This window comes from Cervus elaphus, chromosome 14 (assembly GCF_910594005.1).
Source record: "Cervus elaphus chromosome 14, mCerEla1.1, whole genome shotgun sequence".
Classification (NCBI taxonomy): domain Eukaryota; kingdom Metazoa; phylum Chordata; class Mammalia; order Artiodactyla; family Cervidae; genus Cervus; species Cervus elaphus.
The window spans coordinates 54,274,111-54,293,607 of NC_057828.1; the positions used below are offsets into that span (position 1 = coordinate 54,274,111).

The 19,497-nt window shown below is 49.1% G+C and overlaps 1 protein-coding gene across 4 annotated transcripts in view; it reads right to left on the reverse strand.

Annotated features, from left to right (window-relative positions):
• KAZN (kazrin, periplakin interacting protein) overlaps positions 1–19,497 on the reverse strand; it is a 1,279,571-nt gene that overhangs the window by 15,330 nt on the left and 1,244,744 nt on the right. For 3 of the 4 annotated variants that reach the window (XM_043922881.1, XM_043922880.1, XM_043922882.1), the window contains 5 exons: positions 13,139–13,344; positions 12,644–12,762; positions 2,402–2,633; positions 983–1,084; positions 310–476 (listed from right to left, as the gene is read on the reverse strand). In XM_043922881.1, the coding sequence (XP_043778816.1) occupies positions 310–476; positions 983–1,084; positions 2,402–2,633; positions 12,644–12,762; positions 13,139–13,344 (826 nt within the window). Of the gene's footprint in view, positions 1–309; positions 477–982; positions 1,085–2,401; positions 2,634–12,643; positions 12,763–13,138; positions 13,345–19,497 lie in introns of those variants that run through there. The other variant, XR_006344824.1, reaches the window with a different exon arrangement.

Consider the following 19,497-nt stretch of genomic DNA (forward strand, 5'->3'; position numbering starts at 1 on the left):
CATTTCCTACCCAGGGATCCATCCCTGGGTCTCTTGCCTCTCCTGCAAGGCAGGCAGATTCTTCACCCCTAGAGCCACCTGGGAAGCACCACACACTTTATTCAAAAGCTGACTGACTCCTCCTCTACCTCTTTCTAGTCTACGACATTGAGGATAAAGCACTTCACTTCTCTGAGCCTGGATCCGCAGAAGGAGAACGCTGTGCCGCAAAGGACAAGAGGGACCCAGGAAGGGCGTGGCCGGGACCGACCGGAAGTCAGAACTATCTGCTTCCAAAGCCGGAAGCTGCCACTGGCAGCCCACACTCACTTGGCCGGGTGGAAGATGGCGCTCATCTCCTCCGCCAGGTGCCTCCGGAGGATGTGCTTCCCGCTGGGGATGCCCAGGGCAGTGGCCATGGCCTCAGCGTTGAACGTGGGTTCCAGCACCAGCACGGCGCCGTGAACGCCACTGTTGGTCAGGTTGTCTGCGTACTCCTGAGGGCAAGGCAAGAGGCTGGTGAGCCTGGGGGGCCGCCCTGCTGGCCTGAGGACGGGGATACCCCAGGGGGGATATGTCCTCAAGAGCAAGGGCTTGCCCCCCGCCCCCAGGGATTAGTGCATTTAATCATGAGGGATTAAAAAACCCTCACTCTTTTTAGGGCCTTGAGAATAGCCACTGGGTTATTTTGTCACTGATTAGACCCCAGACCTAGGCAGGCAGCCCATAAATGCTTGTTGAGGGAGAAGACGGCTGTGGAGTCAACCCCCCACTGGCTTCAGAGAAGATGACTCAGCATCCACACCCTCACTGTGGGAGGGGAAGGGGTGGGCAGGGGGAGTAGTTCTGGCCTCTTGAGTGACAGGAGGCAGGCTGTTCTTGCCGGCCTAGGAAACGATGCCCAGCCCACACTTAAAGATGGATACTGAATTTGCACACAGACTGGCATGGGATTTGCATATGCCCAAGAGCCACCCCTCCCACGCCCGCCATCAGCCCTCACCTTCAAGTCAATGTCTCGCACCCACTTGAGCACCCGCTGGTTGGTCCAGACCACGGGGTCTATGTTCTGTGTCTCGCAGCGGGCCCGGCGCTCCTGCAGAGCCTGTGGGGAGGGAGACTGGGTCAGCTGCGGGGGGCCAGGGGGGCATGCAGAGATCACACAGGAAGCGAGGGTCCGTGGTGCTGGCAGGGACCTCAGCATGCTGATGCGAGGGATCCTGGCCAGATCATCCACAGCTGCTCTAGCCATGTTAGTCCTTTCCTTCTGGGAAATGGGGAGAAGCCTGCTTCCAGCGATGGAGGAGCCTAGAGGCAGAGCCACTTGCCTGCAGAGTGTGGGGCCAGGTGGGGCCCTCGGCAGCTGCCTAGTTTGTGTAGCCCAGCCCCCACCTGCCTGGTTTGTATAGCCCAGCCCTGCTCACCTGACTTGGAATAGGGGCTCAGTGCATGTCTGTTAAGGGATGCCCCTAAATGAGGCTGCCTATTTCCACACTTCACTATCATGTTCTTCCCACACCTCATCTCCTGTACCAGACTGGGGCTCACTGGGGGCCAGGGCCTGTGTCCTCATCACTTCCTGTGCCCAGGGCTCTGACTTGGGTGTTTGACAAGGCCAAAAAGCCCCCTCTTCAGTCGCTCTCCCCCTGACCCTGAACTGCTTGTGCTATGACAGTGCTCTGAGAAGAGTAGGCCGGTCACACTCACCCCCGGCAGCCCAGGGCCCCTCCCTTGGGGGAGTAGCTGGGGAGATGTACTAGGTTTGGGGGAAGCTGAAGCAGACACCCTGGGCTCTCTGGCTTGGCAGTGATCAGAACAAGGGGCACTCAGAGTCCAAACTCTACAATGTGCCTCACAACCTCCTAGTTACCTGTCAGCATCCCCATTCCCTCCCCCACCTCAAATCCAGGACAGAACCACATAGGACTCTCAGTTCTGCTGCTGCAGATCTATCCTCTGGGTCTTAGTCTATGCTATTCCCTTGCTGGACTGCTTTTCCCCTCATACCTTCTATTGACTGATACCCAGAATTCCTCCCTTCAGGTCTCAGTTTAGCTGTTACTGTTACTGGAAAGGCTTCTCTTGTCCTTCTGAAAGCTTTCCTCTGAGTTTTCATAAAACCCCGCCCCCACCCCTCATTGGGACAACCTTCCATGATGTTGTGGCCACAAGCATCTTTGTGGTTGCCTGGAGGATGAGTGTTTCCCTCTTCCCCTGAATTGAGCACAGGGTCTGGTCCATTCCCCAATAAGCAGTTGTTGAAAGGAGGGAGGGAGAAAGAAAGGGATGGATGCGTGGATTGATAGACAGGTGGATGGATGGATGGAGAGATGTGTGGATGGGCAGATGGTTGGATGGACAGATAGCAGATGCCAGAAGGGAAAGCAGGGCTGCAGAAGGTGCCCTGAACCCTGGTTCTCACCTCCCTGCTGAAGTTGACTTGGTAGAGCAGCTCAATCCCCAGCAGGATGCTGACCTGGTGGAACTTCTTGGACACATTCAAGTGCTTCTCCAGGTCCCGCTTCATCAGGGAGTTCAGCATCCGCCCATCGACCAGGTGGTTTTGGAAGGCCTGGGAGTACTGGGACAGGCCGATGTCGTTGAGCCAGGCCTTAGCCACCCAGTGATGGTCCAGGTCAGCGGCTTTGGACAGGCTGGTGAGGAGAGACACAGCCGGAGAGAGGGATGGGTGGGGAAAGGTGGCAGAAACAGAGAGACAGGGAGAAATGGGGCAGAGACGACCAGAGAGAAGCAAAATAACGGGGTCAGGGGACCAAGAAAGTCACAGAGATAGATAGGAACAGTGATGGAGTGGAGAGACAGAGAGAAAGACAAAGGGCAGCAAGGGGAGAGGCAGATGCAGGGGAGAGAGGAGACAGGGAGAGACAAGGGGAGAGAGGGACAGAGACATAGGAGAGAGACAGAGGCACAGAGGGGAGAGTTAGACAAGGGAGGCAGAGACAGAGGGAGAGACAGAAGCAGGGAGTGAGCCCCAAAGAATAATAAAGAATCAACAGACAGAGGGTGCAGGAAGGAAAGAGACCACATTCAGACACCCTGAGAATGGGAAGGGACAGTGACAGCGCCGCGGGAATGGATGCAGCAGGAAGCAGCACCTCTGGGGCCGGGTACCTCCCAAAGCCACGCCCTGCCCCACCTCCATCCCAGAGGCCACTGCAGAATCCCTGAGGCCCAAGAACCTTGGCTGGGGCCAATCTCTCCTTGGACTTTGCCCCGAGTCACAGAGTGGCACGTCTTGGAATCAGATTTAAGCTCCAAGTTTTGCTTATTCCAACTCCTCTCCTCACCACCATATCTTAGGTTTTCTGTATCCCACACTGAACTTCACCCAGTGCCGAATGTGTGCGTGTGTAGTAGGTGCACAAGGAATACTTCCCAAGTGGACAGAAGGATGGTCTCCTCAGCTGTTATTCCCCTGTTCACCACATGGTGGCAGCCTTGAAGAAGGAATGAGGACAGTGCCTCCCACCTGCGGAAGGACTTTTAAAAAACGACCTGAGGTAATGCCAGGCTTCAACAGTACCTGAACCGTGAACTTCCAGATGTTCAAGCTGGATTTAGAAAAGGCAGAGGAACCAGAGATCAAATTGCCAACATCCGTTGGATCATCGAAAAAGCAAGAGAGTTCCAGAAAAACATCTATTTCTGCTTTATTGACTGTGCCAAAGCCTTTGACTGTGTGGATCACAAAAACTATGGAAAATTCTTAAAGAGACGGGAATACCAGACCACCTGACCTGCCTCCTGAGAAATCTCTGTATGCAGGTCAAGAAGCAATAGTTAGACCTGGACATGGAACAACAGACTATTTCCAAATAGGAAAAGGAGTACGTCAAGGCTGTATATTGTCACCCTGCTTATTTAACTTATATGCAGAGTACATCATGAGAAACGCTGGGCTGGAGAAGCACAAGCTGGAATCAAGATTTCTGGGAGAAATATCAATAACCTCAGATATGCAGATGACACCACCCTTATGGCAGAAAGTGAAGAAGAACTAAAGAGCCTCTTGATGAAAATAAAAGAGGAGAGTGAAAAAGTTGGCTTAAAGCTCAACATTCAGAAAACTAAGATCATGGCATCTGGTCCCATCACTTCATGGCAAATAGATGGAGAAACAATGGAAACAGTGGCAGACTTTATTTTTTGGGGCTCCAAAATCACTGCAGATGGTGACTGCAGCCATGAAATTAAGTGACACTTGCTCCTTGGAAGAAAAGCTATGACCAACCTAGACAGCATATTAAAAAGCAGAGACATTACTTTGCCAACCAAGGTCTGTCTAGTCAAAGCTGTGGTTTTTCCAGTAGTTCATGTATGGATGTGAGAGTTGGACTGTGAAGAAAGCTGAGTGCCGAAGAATTGATGCTTTTGAACTGTGGTGTTGGAAAAGACTCTTGAGTGTCCCTTGGACTGCAAGGAGATCCAAGCAGTCAATACTAAAGGAAATCAGTTCTGAATATTCATTGGAAGGACTGATGCTGAAACTCCAATACTTTGGCCACCTGATGTGAAGAACTGACTCATTGTTTCCAATGCTGGGAAAGACCCTGATGCTGGGAAAGATTGAAGACAGGAAGAGAAGGGGACAACAGAGGATGAGATGGTTGGATGGCATTACTGACTCAATGGATGTGAGTTTGAGTAAGCTCCGGGAGCTGGTGATGGACAGGGAAGCCTGGCGTGCTGCAGTCCATGGGGTCGCAAAGAGTTGAACACAATTGAGCGACTGAACTGAACTGAATGCCAGGCAGTGAACTGCATTGCTTAAGTGGGAGCCTTGGGGGACCATGAAGGAATCTGGATGTGAAATGGAAATGATGGACCTACAGAGTGACGCTGCCCCCGCAGCTGGCAGAAGGAGCACCCCAAACCCACTCCCCGCGGGAAGGTGGAGTGGAGACTGTCAGGAGAGCATCCTACTGGCCAAGCTGGAGAACCTGGGTGGGATTTTCCACCTGCTCTGACTCAGCTTCCTCCTTTCTCCTCTCCTCTGCTGTCTTTGCTGCTGCTGCTAAGTAGTTTCAGTCGTGTTTGACTCTGTGCGACCCCATAGATGGCAGCCCACCAGGCTCCCCTATCCCTGGGATTCTCCAGGCAAGAACACTGGAGTGGGTTGCCATTTCCTTCTCCACTCTGCTGTCTCTAGGCACCATCATTTCTCCCCTGAATTCGCCTTCTCACTGGTCTCTATGCCTCTGGAGCCCCGCTAGTCCCTTCCCCAGGGTGGAGCTAGCGGATCATGCCATTGCTCCTGCTGGTGTCCTCCATGGCTCCTTGCTTCCTTCCTTCCTTCCAAGAATGTGTATTGAGCTCTGGATCTGGGTAGATGCTGCCTTATAATGGGCACATCTTCCCTCCTCACCCCTTCCTTTCTCCACCCCCACACTCTCCTGTCTCTGGCTGACATCCATTTCTAGGGCTCTGGATCACATCTGCTAACAGACACTCCCAATTCATAAACTCACCTTCCGAGATCCTAACGGGCTGCCCTCTTGACATCTCCTGGCTGCCACAGGCATCTCAGACTTAACAAGCTCCAGATGAAATGTCCATCCTGTCTCCCAGTTCCAGGCTCTCACTTGCCCTGCCTCTCCCCTCCCCCACCCTGTCCATCTATCAACCTCTCTGGTCAGCGTGTCTGGCCCCTTGCCTCCTTTTCTGGGGTCAAGCTATGGCATAGATTTCTGCAACTGCCTCCTGACTGCCCCCACCCCACCCCCTTCCTCCTTCTAATAATCCATTTCCCCTGTGGGTGCCAGATGGCCTTTTAAATATATCCATCAGATCATGTCACCCCTCTACTTAAAACCCTCTCTCAGAGGAACCCTCAATGCATATTACTAAGTGACAGAGGCCAACCTGAAAAGGCTACACACTGTATGATTCCAACAGTATGACATTCTGGAAGAGGCAAAACTATGGAGACAGCAAAAAGACCAGTGGTTTCCAGGGTTTGAGGGAGAGGGAGGGATGACTAGGTGGAGCACAGAGGATTTTAGGGAGGTGAAACTATTCAGTGTTGTGTGGTAATGATGGACGCACTCTACTATACGTTTGTCCAAATCCATAGAATATACAGCACCCAGAGTGAACCCTAATGTAAACTATGGACTTTGGGTAACAATGGTGTGTCAGTTCAACTGAAACAAATGCTCCACCTGGTGGGGGATGATGAGAATGGGGGAGGCCATGCATGTGTGAGGGCAAGAGATTTACGTGAAATCTCTTAACTTTCCCTCCATTTTGCTGTGAAACTAAAACTGCTCTAAAAAATAAAGTCTTCAGAAATGAGGGAGGAAACAAAAGACTTTTTTAAACAAGTAGAAATTCAGAGGAATGAACTACAAGAAATGTAAAAGGCATTTCTTCAGGAGGAAAGAAAATACTAATAACCACATGGAAATTTGGGCTACACAAAAGAGTAAAGAGAACTCCTAAACCTTAACAATACTCCAATACTTTGGCTGCCTGATGTGAAGGGCTGATTCATTGGAAAAGACCCTGATGCTGGGAAAGCTTGAAGGCAGGAGGAGAAGGACAGAGGATTAGATGGTTGGATGGCATCACTGACTCAATGGACATGAGTTTGAGCTAACTCTGGGAGATGGTGAAGGACAGGGAAGTCTGGAGTGCTGTAGTCCATGGATTCGCAAAGAGGTGGACACGACTGAGTGACTGAACAATAGAACTCAACAAAAAAACCAAACAACCTGATTCAGAAATGGGTAAAGGACTCAAAGAGACATTTCTGCAAAGAAGATATAAAGATGACCAATAGACTCATGGAAAAATGCTCAGTATCACTAATCATTGTGTGTATGTGCGTGTGTGCTTATATGCTCAGTTGTGTCCGAGTCTTTGTGACCCCTTGGACTGTAGCCTGCCAGGCTCCCCTGTCCATGGAATTTTCCAGGTAAGAATACTTGAGAGGGTTGTCATTTCCTACTCCAGGGGATAATCCTGACCCAGGGACTGAACCCAAGTTACCTCAGGTGTATTCTTTACCACTATGCCACCTAGGAAGCCCTTCGCTAATCATTAGGGAAATGCAAACCAAAACTATGATAAAATACCACTTGATACTCACTAGGATGGCCACTATTAAAAAAAACAAGTGTTGGCAAGGATGTGGAGAAACTGGAACCCTTGTGCACTGTTTGTGACCACGTACAGGGGTACAGTCACTGTGGAAAACAGTATGACAGTTCTGCAGAAAATTAAAAATAGAATTACCATATGTTTCGGCAATTCCACTTTTGCGTATATATCCAAAAGTGTTGAAATTTGGGCCTTTAAGAGATATATCAGCACATCCTGTGTTCATAGCATCACTATTTACAAGAGCTAAAAGGTAGAAGCAACTCAAGTATCCATAGATGGATGAACAGATAAGCAAAATGGGCTTGTATTCAGCCCCAGTGGAGTAGTATTCAAACTTAAAAAGGCTGACAGATACTACACACAGATGAATCTTGAGCACATTATGATAATGAAATAAGCCAGTCACAAAAAGACAAATACAATGTGACTCCACTTATGTGAGGAACTTGAGAGTAGTCAGATTCAAAAGTAGAATGATGGTTGTTGGCTTACTTGGGGAAGAGGAGAATGGAGAGTTAGTGTTTAATGGGGAAAGAGTTTCAGTTTTATAAGATGAAAGAGTTATTGGAATGGATGGTGGTGATGGCTGCACAACAATGTGAATGTACTTAACACTGCTGAGTGAGTGAGTGAAAGCCCCTCAGTCGTGTCGACTCTCCGACCCCCTGGACCATACAGTCCATGGAATTCCCCAGGCCAGAATACTGGAGTGGGTAGCCATTCCCTGCTTCAGGAGCTCTTCCCAACCCAGGGATTGAACCCAGGTCTCCCACATTGCCGGAGGATTCTTTACCACCTCAGCCACAAGAATACTGGAGTGGGTAGCCTGTCCCTTCTCCAGTGGATCTTCCTGACCCAGGAATCGAATCGGAGTCTCCTGCATTGCAGGCAGATTCTTTACCAGCTGAGCTACCAGGGAAGCCGGTAAAGTAACACTGCTGAACTGTACTCTAAAAAATTATTAAGGTGGTACATTTTATGGGTATTTTACCACAATAAAACTTTTTTTTGAAGAAGACTGGAAATGGTAAATTATCTTGGTAAATATTTTCCTTAGTTGCTAATCTTAAAAGATAATGGCCAGTTAAAAAAAAATAATAACAACATATTATGGCACATGTGTGTGTGTGTGTGTAAATGATAGCACAATGGCAGGAGGAAAAAAGCATGTTATACTACACGCGAAGTTGTATAATATTATTTGAAGATAGTGTTAAGTGAAGTGTGTATATTGTAAACTATAGAGCAATAATTAAAAATAAGAGAAGTATAGCTCAACACTCAATGAAAAGTCAGTAGCAGAATTCCCTGGTGGTCCAGTGGTTAGGACTCCGTGCTTCCACGGCAGCGTGGGCTCAACCCCTGGTCAGTGAACTAAGATCCCTATCCCACACACACACACACCCACACACACAAGTGGTCAAAAAATAAAAAGTCCATAAAAGAGGAAAAAAGAACAGTAGATTTAAATAAAGAAACTCTCCCATGGCGCCCCTTTGCAGAGATAAAGTCAGAAGTCCTCGGGGTGACCTCACAGGGTGCAGGCTCCCCCTCCCACCGGGCTGGAGCTGGGAGCACTTCCGGGATGCACTGTGTTTGTCCTCAGATGGTGGGGGTCCCTGCCTCTCGGGCACCCATTTTCTTCCAGCCCCGCCTGGGCTCTCTCCTCCCCTCCTAGGCATCAGCTCCCATGTTGCAGAGGCTGGCTCTGTGCTGTCTGAGCATGCTCCCTGACATGTTTGCTCTGCCTCTTTAAGAATTCCCTTCAGAGTCCCATCACACGCGGAACCTTACAAATGAATTATCTGAGCACAGGGACTGTTCTCCAGGCTGAGTCAGCCTGATGCTGCACGCATAGTAGCAGACACTTCATCGGAAGACGGACTGAGAGCAGGAAGGTGGGCTCCTGGCTTTGCTCCCTTCCTCTTGCCCCTCAGCCTCCCAGAACCTCTGAATCTGTCCCCAAAGAGCCAGGACCTCCCCACCTCCAGGCCTCCCATCCCACCCTCTTCCCCTGCTTAACTCCCGCGAGACTGCTGAGATGCGGCTCTTCCTAAAGCCTTAGGACCCCTGTGCTAGGTCAGGACCCTCCTGGTGCCCAGATCTCTGTGGAGCCCTTGCACTGTCACGCTGGGTAATCGCTGCTCAGCAGGCCAGTGGCCCACTGGACCATCAGTTTCCGGACGGCAGGACTGGGGGTGGTGCCTATGGCTCTCCACCTGGCTAAGGCCCCAGAGCTTCTGATTTAGAGTCCAGTGGGCTTCCCAGGTCACTCTAGTGGTAAAGAAGCCATCTGCCAATGCAGGTCAGACGTAAGAGTTGCAGGTTCAATCCCTGGGTCAGGAAGATGCCCTGGAGGAGGGCACAGCAATGCACTCCAGTATTCTTGCCTGGAAAATCCCATGGACAGAGGAACCTGGCGGGCTACAGTCCATAGGGTCTTACAGAGTCAGATACGACTGAAGCGGCACGCACACAAGGAAGACAGCAAGGCCAGGCGAGGGGGGCACCAGCTCCAGTCTTCCAGGAAGTTCCCTGAAACCTAGCTCCCAAGTTGGAATCTTCTGGCCAAAACAAGCTCCCTTCGAAGATGGGAAGGCTTCGAAGATGAGGCTGAAGCCTCATCCCTTTTAGAGGGACCCTTCCTAGGCCCAGTTGTTGTTAGTTTCTTGCCCAGGGAAGGGATGAAGTTTGTGGCCTCTGAATCATATGCTGTTGGGCCTTTGATAGGGACTAGAAGACTTCTTTTCCCTCTGAAGGAAGGGTCTGCTCAGCAAATCAGCGGTGCATCGGGATGTGGGGCGCAGGGTGGAAGGAGGCACCTTGCTTAACCTATTTGAGAGGTCCATTTATAATCAGCAATATCCAGCTGCATGCTGATAATTAATGCACACCTGCCCTTCCAAACAGTTCTCTTTTCATTAAAGTTGTCCCCATGGGGCCTCGGCTTGGCAACACTTTCCCAGCTGTTGGTATGAGCTACTGTAAGTGCTGAAGGTGAATAAAACAGGATGACTTTAAAAGTAATTCAAACATTTTATAAAATTTGACACTGATATTCCCCAAACAGGGAACAGATCAGATCTTGAAATGTGAGTTTGGGCACAGAATTTTGAAGTCATTTGAGTCATTATTCAGCATAAAAAATATGAGGCCTTTCTGGCTTCATCACCCTTAGATCTGAGACATTGCACCCCAATTTCCTCCTCTATAAATACTCCTGCTTTCCTCTAGGACTTAAAGAGGTAAGAGAGGGTAAAGCCCTTAGCACAGGGTCTGGGATGAATTTGGTGTTCCAGAAAGAATAGTGGCAGGAGCTATTAATACACCATTGATGTTTTTAACACAAAGGTGCCTTGGGAGAGTGGAAAGGAAATTGACTTTGAAGTCGAATCTTCTGTAGTATGACTTTGTGCCCATTATTTCTCTGGCCTCATTTTCTCCATCTTTAAAAGGGGGCTAAGCATATCTATCCTGTCTTGATGTCGTGGTGGTCAAATGAAATAATGTCTATAAAGCAATGAGTAATAGGTTGGGAGGGGTTGGTGGATTTTTGTCATTAGTATTTTAGAGATAGGGTTTTCCCTGGTGGCTCAGTGGTAAAGAATCCACCTGCCAATGCAGGAGATGTAGGTTCGATCCCTGGGCTGGAAAATTCCCCTGGAGAAGGAAATGGCAACCCACTCCAATATTCTTACCAGGGAAATCTCATGGACAGAGGAGCCTGGCAGGCTACAGTCCATGTGGGCACAAAGAATCAGTCACAACTTAGCAATTAAACAACAATAAATTTTAGAGATAAGGGGAACCAGGCCCAGAAAGGGTAATGTCATGCCTAGAGTCACACAGGATATGTTCTCAAAGATGACCTCACTGGGGTCCTTACCCTAGAGTTCACAGACACCTCAAAGTTGCATGGATGGGTTAGAGAGTCCAAGAATGCAAAGTTGTGAAGTTTTTGTATTTCTTCTGGGGCAAGTTTCAGAAATTTTCATTAGGTTCTCAAATAGGCCATGATCGCCGAAGGTTAAAGAGCCACCGTCGTAATTTCATCCCCTTCACTTCGCAGGTGGAGAAACCAAGTTCTACAGAGCACAAGGTCACAGGGCAAGTCACAGACAGACCAGGATTCTGCAGAAAGCAGAGCCATTTGATGAAGGCTCCTCCCTGCTCCAGGAGGCCCTGGGTGTCCATTACCTAGGCCCTGGTTTTGGGAAACAGTCCTGCTTAGGTTTCTTAGAAATGTTTAAAATCTCTTCACATCTGGCTGCTGGGTTGACTCCAATCCTTTTCTCACTCTGGGGGTTCTCAGGGGTCAGCTGGATTTGGGGGGAACATGGGCAGCAATCCCACATTTTTGAGAGGTGAGGCAGGCAGCACCACCCTGCCCAAGTAATAGTGACCATGTTGGGGTTGGGGTTGGGTTTTCAGCTTGGGGGACCCAGGGTGGTGAGCCTTTGGGGCCTGGGGTCAGGCACTGGGTAAGGGTCTGTGGTGAATGCTAGGTGCTTGTGGGACACTCAGGAGGGGAAGCTCAGCAGAGGTGCAAGCTCACCATATTTTTAGGAGGGTCCAGATCTTCTGATAAGGACCATGGTCTTCTTACTTGGCTTGGCTGGGAGTTACTACCCGCATTTCAGATCCCATCTCATCTCTTTTCCTGCCACCTCAGAATCATTCTCTGGGACACCCAGCAATTTGCTTTTCCGGCTTCTAAACCAGCCTGCCTTCCTACCCCCAACCCCCTCTTATTTTTAATCCACAAAGCTGCTTCTGCAAATAATAGCACACACCACCAGGTTTGATTAATTAACTGCACAAAAATGATGGGGAAACCAGTGAAAGAGATAATTATGCAAAACAGAAAGTGTCAGATTTACCAGCTAGTTTTCTTCCCCTTCTGTATGTTGAGGACTGGCTAGGGGGCTCCTTTCCTTTTACCTGGAGCTGCTTGGTGAATGAGGGGCTCCTCAATAAGTCCTGCTCACAAAGGTCAGGAGAGAGGCCGGGAGGAGCTGGGGGCAGGAGGGTGGAATCGCTGGGGACACACTTGTTGGACGGATAGTCAGCCCTTCCCAGGTGTGCTTGTTGATAGATGCTCCTTCCCTCCGGGCCCTCAAACACCCCCTCGCACCTGGCTCCAAATCAGGCCCATTTCTTTTCGTCCTCCCAGCCTGTAGGCTGTCTCTTACTTGGAATGCTAAGAACTGGGGTTTGAGGTGGGAGTAGGCAGAACAAACATCTTGGCCAAATTTCCCAGGTCCACCAGGGCTGGCCCACCCTCGGAGTTAGAGGAGTTCTGGGTTGCCCCTGAAGACCCCCGACTCCCGCAATGGGACGATCCTAGGGCTCTAGGAGGCGCACTGAGTTTGTTCTCCATCTTTTTACAGGGAAGGCCCGCCCAGAGCACCGCCCATTGGAGTCCCAGGACCTGGCACTTCTCACCTGGCCCCACCCACAGCGCCCGCCCCCTCACCCGTGTGACTCTGAGGAGAGGTCTCTCATCTCTCAGCTCCCTGGGGCCAGGGCGCCGGCTCACCTCCTGCCCGCCTCGGCGTCGCGGTAGTCCTCGATGGCCAGCCGGAGCTTGCGCCGGTGCAGCGAGCTACACACGCCCAGGCCGAGCTCCAGGTCCTCGTCGCTCAGGCTCAGCAGCACCTGCGCCCAGCAAGTGGGGATTGAGCGCCGAAGGGAGGCGTGGGAGCGGGGACCCAAGGAATCCCTCCCCGCGGTGCGGGAACAGCAATGGGAAGAGCTCTGCAGGCGCCTCGCCAGAGGACTGCTGCTCCGGGAGGCGGTGGAACCCCCGAACGGGCTGAAAAGGTGCTCAAGTCCAGCCCTGCCTCCCTCCAGCCAGGTAAAGGGAAATTAGTCCCATTTTAAAGATGAGGAAGCTGAGGCTCAGAAGAGCTATGTGCCTTGTTGGAGAGACAATGATTTACTGGAGTCATTGGAGGATGAACCCGGTTCAGCCAGCTCCTGTAACCCTGAGGACGGGATGGGAGAGGGGTGGGGATCCCCACGGGGGTCCTACCTTCCCACTCTTGACGTTCTCCGCGCAGGCCTTGACGTACATGGGCATGGCCATGACTACCTCCAGCCAGGCCTGGACGGTACCCGCCTTCCAGTGGGACATGGGCGTGGTTCTGACCAGCTCCACCTGCTGCAGCCGGTCCATTTGCTCCTCGCCCTCCGACAGGCTGAGGCTCTGCCTCGTGGGGCTGCACTGGCTGTCGGAGTCTGCAACACATAAGCACACAGGGCCGTGTTGGGCAGTGGGGTGAGGGGCAGGGCAGGGGCAGGCTGCCCCTTCTGAGTACCCCCCCCATGTCTTCCTCACCCTATAGGTTTCTTCTTTTCAGAATCAAAATAGCTTTTGCTTTGTTGTGCTGCCCCTCCCCCAGGACGATAGTAACCTATGCCCTCTAAAAGGAAAAGAATTTAAAGAATTAAAAATCCAAGAAAGAATAAAAATAAAACAGAATCACCCCAAAACCCACGCCACCCGGAGACAGCAGCTGCTGGCATTTAGTTAAATATTCTTTGGGATACACAGATGCCTACACTTCCTCCAATTAAAAAGTAAATAAATAAATAAAAAGTCTATGGGGCTTTTGCTTTGCTTTGAAAAGAACAAACTGGTATTATTAACCTGTGCTTAATCTGGCTACATATCCTCATAAAAAATAAACAGCATTATAGCCACTGGGGGGAAAAAAATGCCCACGCTTACAAACACACACAGATGCCCACATTTACATGGTCCATCCTGTTTTGTAATATGCTGTTCTCATTTACACCATGGAGGACATCCCTCTTTCGCAGCAGTGATCTGTAATATCTTTTGACCACACAGGATTTGTGGAATGGATGCTCCATAATCTATTTCACCTGCCTCCTGTCGGTGGGCCTGGTTGTCCCTCATTTTTTACTACTGTAAACAACACAGAGACAGTCATTTTTGGGCTACTGGGTGATTCATATTTTTAGGATAAATGGAGCACCAGCTCTATTCCTGTACACACTGAAATGTGTTTCTGGAGTGGCCCTCACAGGCAAAAATGTCTTTCTACCAGCATTTTGCAGCCCCATTCCTCAACCCACGGTCAGCTGCATCAACACTTGATAAATATACCAAGTTCAGGTGGTGAGGAGTCAACAGAAAAGGGAAAAGAATCTTTTTCCAAAGCATGGTTAAATGAAAACCCAAATGGATAAACTCAATACTGTGAGAAATGACAAGTATTAAAAAATAAGCCTGATTTGAAAGGACCCTATATTGTATATTATAAACCATTATAACAAGGTAAAAATTACATAGCCATCAAATCAGACACATAGTAAAACGATCGGTGTGAAAAGCACAAAAATGTTATAGTTGCTGAGTTTGTATGAGATTATTTCCCTCCTGCTGTGCCTCTAATAATGGCAACCCACTCCAAAACTCTTGCCTGGAAAATCCCATGGACGGAGGAGCCTGGTAGGCTACAGTCCATGGGGTCTCGAAAAGTCCAACATAACTGAGCGACTTCACTTTTCACTTTCATGCATTGGAGAAGGAAATGGCAACCCACTCCAGTGTTCTTGCCTGGAGAATCCCAGGGACGGGGGAGCCTGGTGGGCTGCCATCTATGGGGTCGCACAGTCAGACACGACTGAAGTGACTTAGCATCAGCATCTGTACCTCTAAGTGTTGTTAAAGTTCCGTAATAAACATATATAATTTATAATGAAAAAAGTAGAAACATTTAAAAAGTAGAAAGCAGTATAAATGGTTATGGATGAAAGTTTAATCTGAATGAATGATACTTCATTTGTATGTCGGAATATAGGCAATTCATTGAAAAACCTGTCATGGGAATATTTTTTATATGAGAAAATGTGCACAATCTACTGCAAAATGGAAAAGCACAGTACAAGATAGCAGGTACAACAGAATCCCAACCACGTTAAAATATGTATGATAATATGTATAACGTACCTATAATACATGTGTTAGTCGCTGAGTCGTGTCTGACTTTTTGCAGCCCCATGGATTGTAGCCTGCCAGGCTTCTCTGTCCATGGGATTCTCCAGGCAAGAATACTGGAGTGGGTTGCCATTCCCTTCTCCAGGGGATCTTCTGTACGCAGGGATTGAACCCAGGTCTCCTTCATGGCAGGCAGATACTTTACCGTCTGAACCACCAGGGAATCCAAATAATTATGTCTATATAATATATACACATATGTCATATATTACATTGTATTAGATGGTTAAATGCTAAATGTCTTTATCTCTGGAAAGGGATGATGGATATTTGTGTGTGAACATGTGTGTGTGTGTGTCATGAACTTGTGAATGTGCCAGAATGTGTGTGCATATTTTTCTGTTTTCCAAGTTTTCTGCATTGGCTATATTATTTTTGAAATTGAAAAAAAAAAACCCACAGGCTAAAGACCTTACTTCCTCGTCACAAAGCCCCTTCCCCCAGTCACTTGCCTCCCTCCACTGAAATGCCTTGGACAACTCTTGGGGAACTGCAGCTTGGTGACCATACCCACCTCCCTCGTCCCAGCTCTACCGAAACCCTTCTCCCCAACACCTAACTGCCCAGCTAAGAGCCCTTCGGGGCCCACAGCCACCTGGCCTGGAAGATGCCAGGCTGGTCCAGCAGGGTGCCAGGCAGAACGACCTAACGCAGGGTGGGCAGAGGTGGTGCCTCGTGCCTCGGTGTCCATCTCTGCATGTTGTCGTGATGCTGCTCTCTGCTGCCTGCCTCCTCCCCTGGGCTGCTCTGCGGACTCAGTGACAGTGGGGCTGATGGGGCCTTTCTATACTGCATAGACAAGGGTGAGAGGTCATTGCCACATTACTATATTTCCTTTCTCAGGCAGACAGAAGGTGACCCTGCAACCCCCAGCCCCGAAAACAGCAGATGGTACAGACTCTGTGAGGGTCACCAATTTGAGCACTCTTGTTGCCATGGCGCCAGGGAATGCAGAAACAGCGACTGCCTCTGCAGCCTTGCCTGGGAGGCTCCAAGTCCCTGCCTGGCTAGGGGCCTCAGCCTAGGTGTTCCCTTCCCTCCACTGCTAGAGCTGGGCCCCCAAGGACAGGTTTGAGTGGCAGGGAAGCCTTTCTGGTTGGGTGCACAGGTGCTGACCACTGGAATCCAAACAGTGTGTCCTCCTGTTGGCTAGACCTGAGAACCTCTGCCTTATTCCTGTATTGGAGTCATGTCTCTGTTACATGTTTCTGGGGAGATGAGAGACCTTATGTGGCTGAGACTGGTTGTCCCAGATCCCAAGACACAGCCCATGTTGTCTATTTGGACCAGCCCTGTGGGAAGAGACTGGGGCTTCCCCAGTGACTCAGGGGTAAAGAATCCATCTGCAATGCAGGAGACACAGGAGACGTGGGTTCAATCTCTGGATCAAGAAAGTCCCCTGGAGGAGGGCATGGCAACCCACTCCAGTATTCTTGCCTGGGAAATCCCATGGACTGAGGAGCCTGGAGGGCTACAATCCACAGGGTTGCAAAAAGTCAGACAAGACTGAAGCGATTGAGCATGCGGGAAGAGACTAGGCTTTGGAGTTGGACAGACTTTGGTTTTAAGCAAATTCATTTACCTCTTGGACCCTCAGTTTTCCCATCTATAAAATGGGAATAATAATAATATCTACCTCTTAGGTTAACATGACTATTATAAATTCTGAATATGAAGCCATAGTAGACACTCAGTCAAGGTGGCTATTATTGGTAATAAAGGGCCTCTCCCTTCGGGCTTGGGCAGTTTTTTTTTTTTTTTGGCTACACCTGGAATTTGGCAGAGTTGCCTCCATCCCCTTGTATTCCTGGGATGAAATGTGGTTTGAGTTCAGCTCAGGTGCTTAGGGAGGGAACCTAATTGTACTTCTTGCACTTGGGTGGAAGTTCATTGTCCTGGTTAGAGTCAAGCCTGGTCCAGGTGGGAGGGGCAGGGGTGTCTGTGATGGGAGGGGAGGATTTGTGGATTCTATGCTGAGGTGGGCAGCTGGGGGTGTGTTTGCGTAGCTTGGTTATGTGTCCCCAAGTAGGGGAGATCAAAGGGCATGGGAAGGGGAAAGACAGGAGAGAGAACGGAAGAGAGACTCAAAGAGCAGAACTTCAGGAAAGAAATAGTGCCACGGAACACAAAGACAGCAAGATAAACAGGAAGAAGGAGAGACTGATAAGTGGACCAAAAAATAAAAAAGCAAATTTCCGGTGTGTGTGTGTGTGTGTACACACTTGTGAGTGTGTGTTTTCCTGAGCTTGATGTGTTTTTGTGAGTGTGTGTGGATGATTCTGTAGCTAACAGGCCTCAGGCCTGTGCAGGGAGCTGGCTTTTCAATTCACATTATTTATGGAGTCCAGGCTTGAGGAATGCCAGAGGCCAAGCTGGGTTCATATAAGCAAAACCACACATTTTGGTTTCTGAGAAACCAGCTATTCACCAGCCCTCCTCTTTCACCCCCTCCCTGTTCCCATCGCCAGGACTGATCACCAGGGAGAAGATGCTACAGAAGGATGAAGGGTTGGGGGAGGGAATCTTTGTGGCCATAAACCATTAATTAAAGGCAATTTCCAAAATGTAGGCATTATGGTGCCAGATTTTATGTCTGGGATTCCATCAATCCTGGCCTTTATTTCCCCTCTCTCTCAGCCTGAGAGTGGGAATAACTCATGTTTATAGCCAGGAGCTCAGTGGAGGCTACAGAATTACAGGGACTGGCCGAGCCCCTGGCAGAATCTGAGGAAGTACCACCAAAACATAGCCATTCTGCATCCTTTTGAACATTGGGAGGGCCATGGTGGTTCTGGAAAGAGAGGGTCTCCTCCTTCCAAACACTCCCGACACATGCACACACCACAGAACATCAGCAATTAGTCATTGAGGTCTCCCTGAACCTGGGCATCCGGAGGCCCAGTTGTGTTAGCCTAGCACAGGGGTTGCAGACCACAGTCCAAAGGCTAGATCCTGCCCTCTACCTGTTTCCCTAAATGAAGTGCTATTGGGACAGAGCCATGCTCATTTGTTTACACATTGTCTAAGGCTGCTGCCCTGTTGGTGGCTCAGTGATAAAGAATGTGCCTGCCAGTGCAGGAGACACAGGTTCAATCTGTGGGTTGGGAAGATCCCCTGGAGGAGGAAATGGCAACCCACTCCAGTATTCTTGCCTGGAAAATCCCATGGACAGGGGAGCCTGGTGGGCCATAGCCCATGGGGTTGCAAAGAGTTGGACATGATTGAGCACGCATGCATGCTGTCTTGTTACAAGAGCAGAGCTGAATGGTTGTGACAGATTGGTCCCAAAAGGCTAAGATATTTACTATCTGGCCTGTTACAGAAAATTCTGTATAGAAACTCTGAGGTTCCGAGGTTGGCAATGGACTATGAGAGACCTGGCTTTGAAGCCCAGCTCTGCCACTCGCCAGCCAGATGATCCTGGGGAAATGTTTTAAGTTTTCTCAGCCCTGCTATTCCCCATCTGGAGTGATACTAATGCTAATCTCACAGGCCTATGTGGGGACGAAAAAAGATGATGTATGATGTGGATGAAGTGCTCACCCTGGAGTCTGGCATATCGTGGGCGCGCAGTGACTCTGTGGGGCCTCTGTCCTCTGCAGGCTCTCATCCCTTACAGTCTAGACCTGGTCTGTCCAGGGTTGTAGCCACAAATCATGTGTGGCCATTGGGTACCCGCAGGGTGGTCAGGCCACATTGAGAAGTGCTGAGAGTGTAAAATACACCCTGAATTTTGAAGACTTTGTACCAGAAAAAAAAAATAAAATGTCCCATTAATAATTTTTAAAATTGATCACATATTGAAATGATAATATTTGGGATATATTGAGTTAAATAAAATACATTACTAAGACTCATTTCACCAGTTTCTTTTTACTTTTTTAACATATCTACCAGAAAAATCTAAAACCACATATGTGGTTAACATTATATTTGTACCGGGCAAAGCTGGTCTGGATGGAAAATTTTTGTTTGTTTTCTCATTTCATTTTACACCCCTCTGTTGGTTTGGAAGTTAAGCACCCTATTTCCAAAACTACTGTTTTGGGTTCAGTAGTTCTTGAAGTGTGGTGCCTGGGCCAGTAGTGGCAGCAATACCTGGGAATTTGTTAGAAATGAAAATTCTAGAAACCCACCCCAGATCTCCTGGAACAGAAATTCTGATGGTGGGAGCCAGTGATCCATGTTTTAGCAGGCCTCCAGGAGATTCTGATGTATATGGAGGGTGTAGAACCTTCTAAAATACTGTGTATATTTAACTTAATAAAGCCTAGGATTGATCAATATCTTAATGCCCTCTCCTAAATAGTAAGAGTTATCAAAAATATATTAATTCTGATCATTCTTCCTGACTTATACTACCA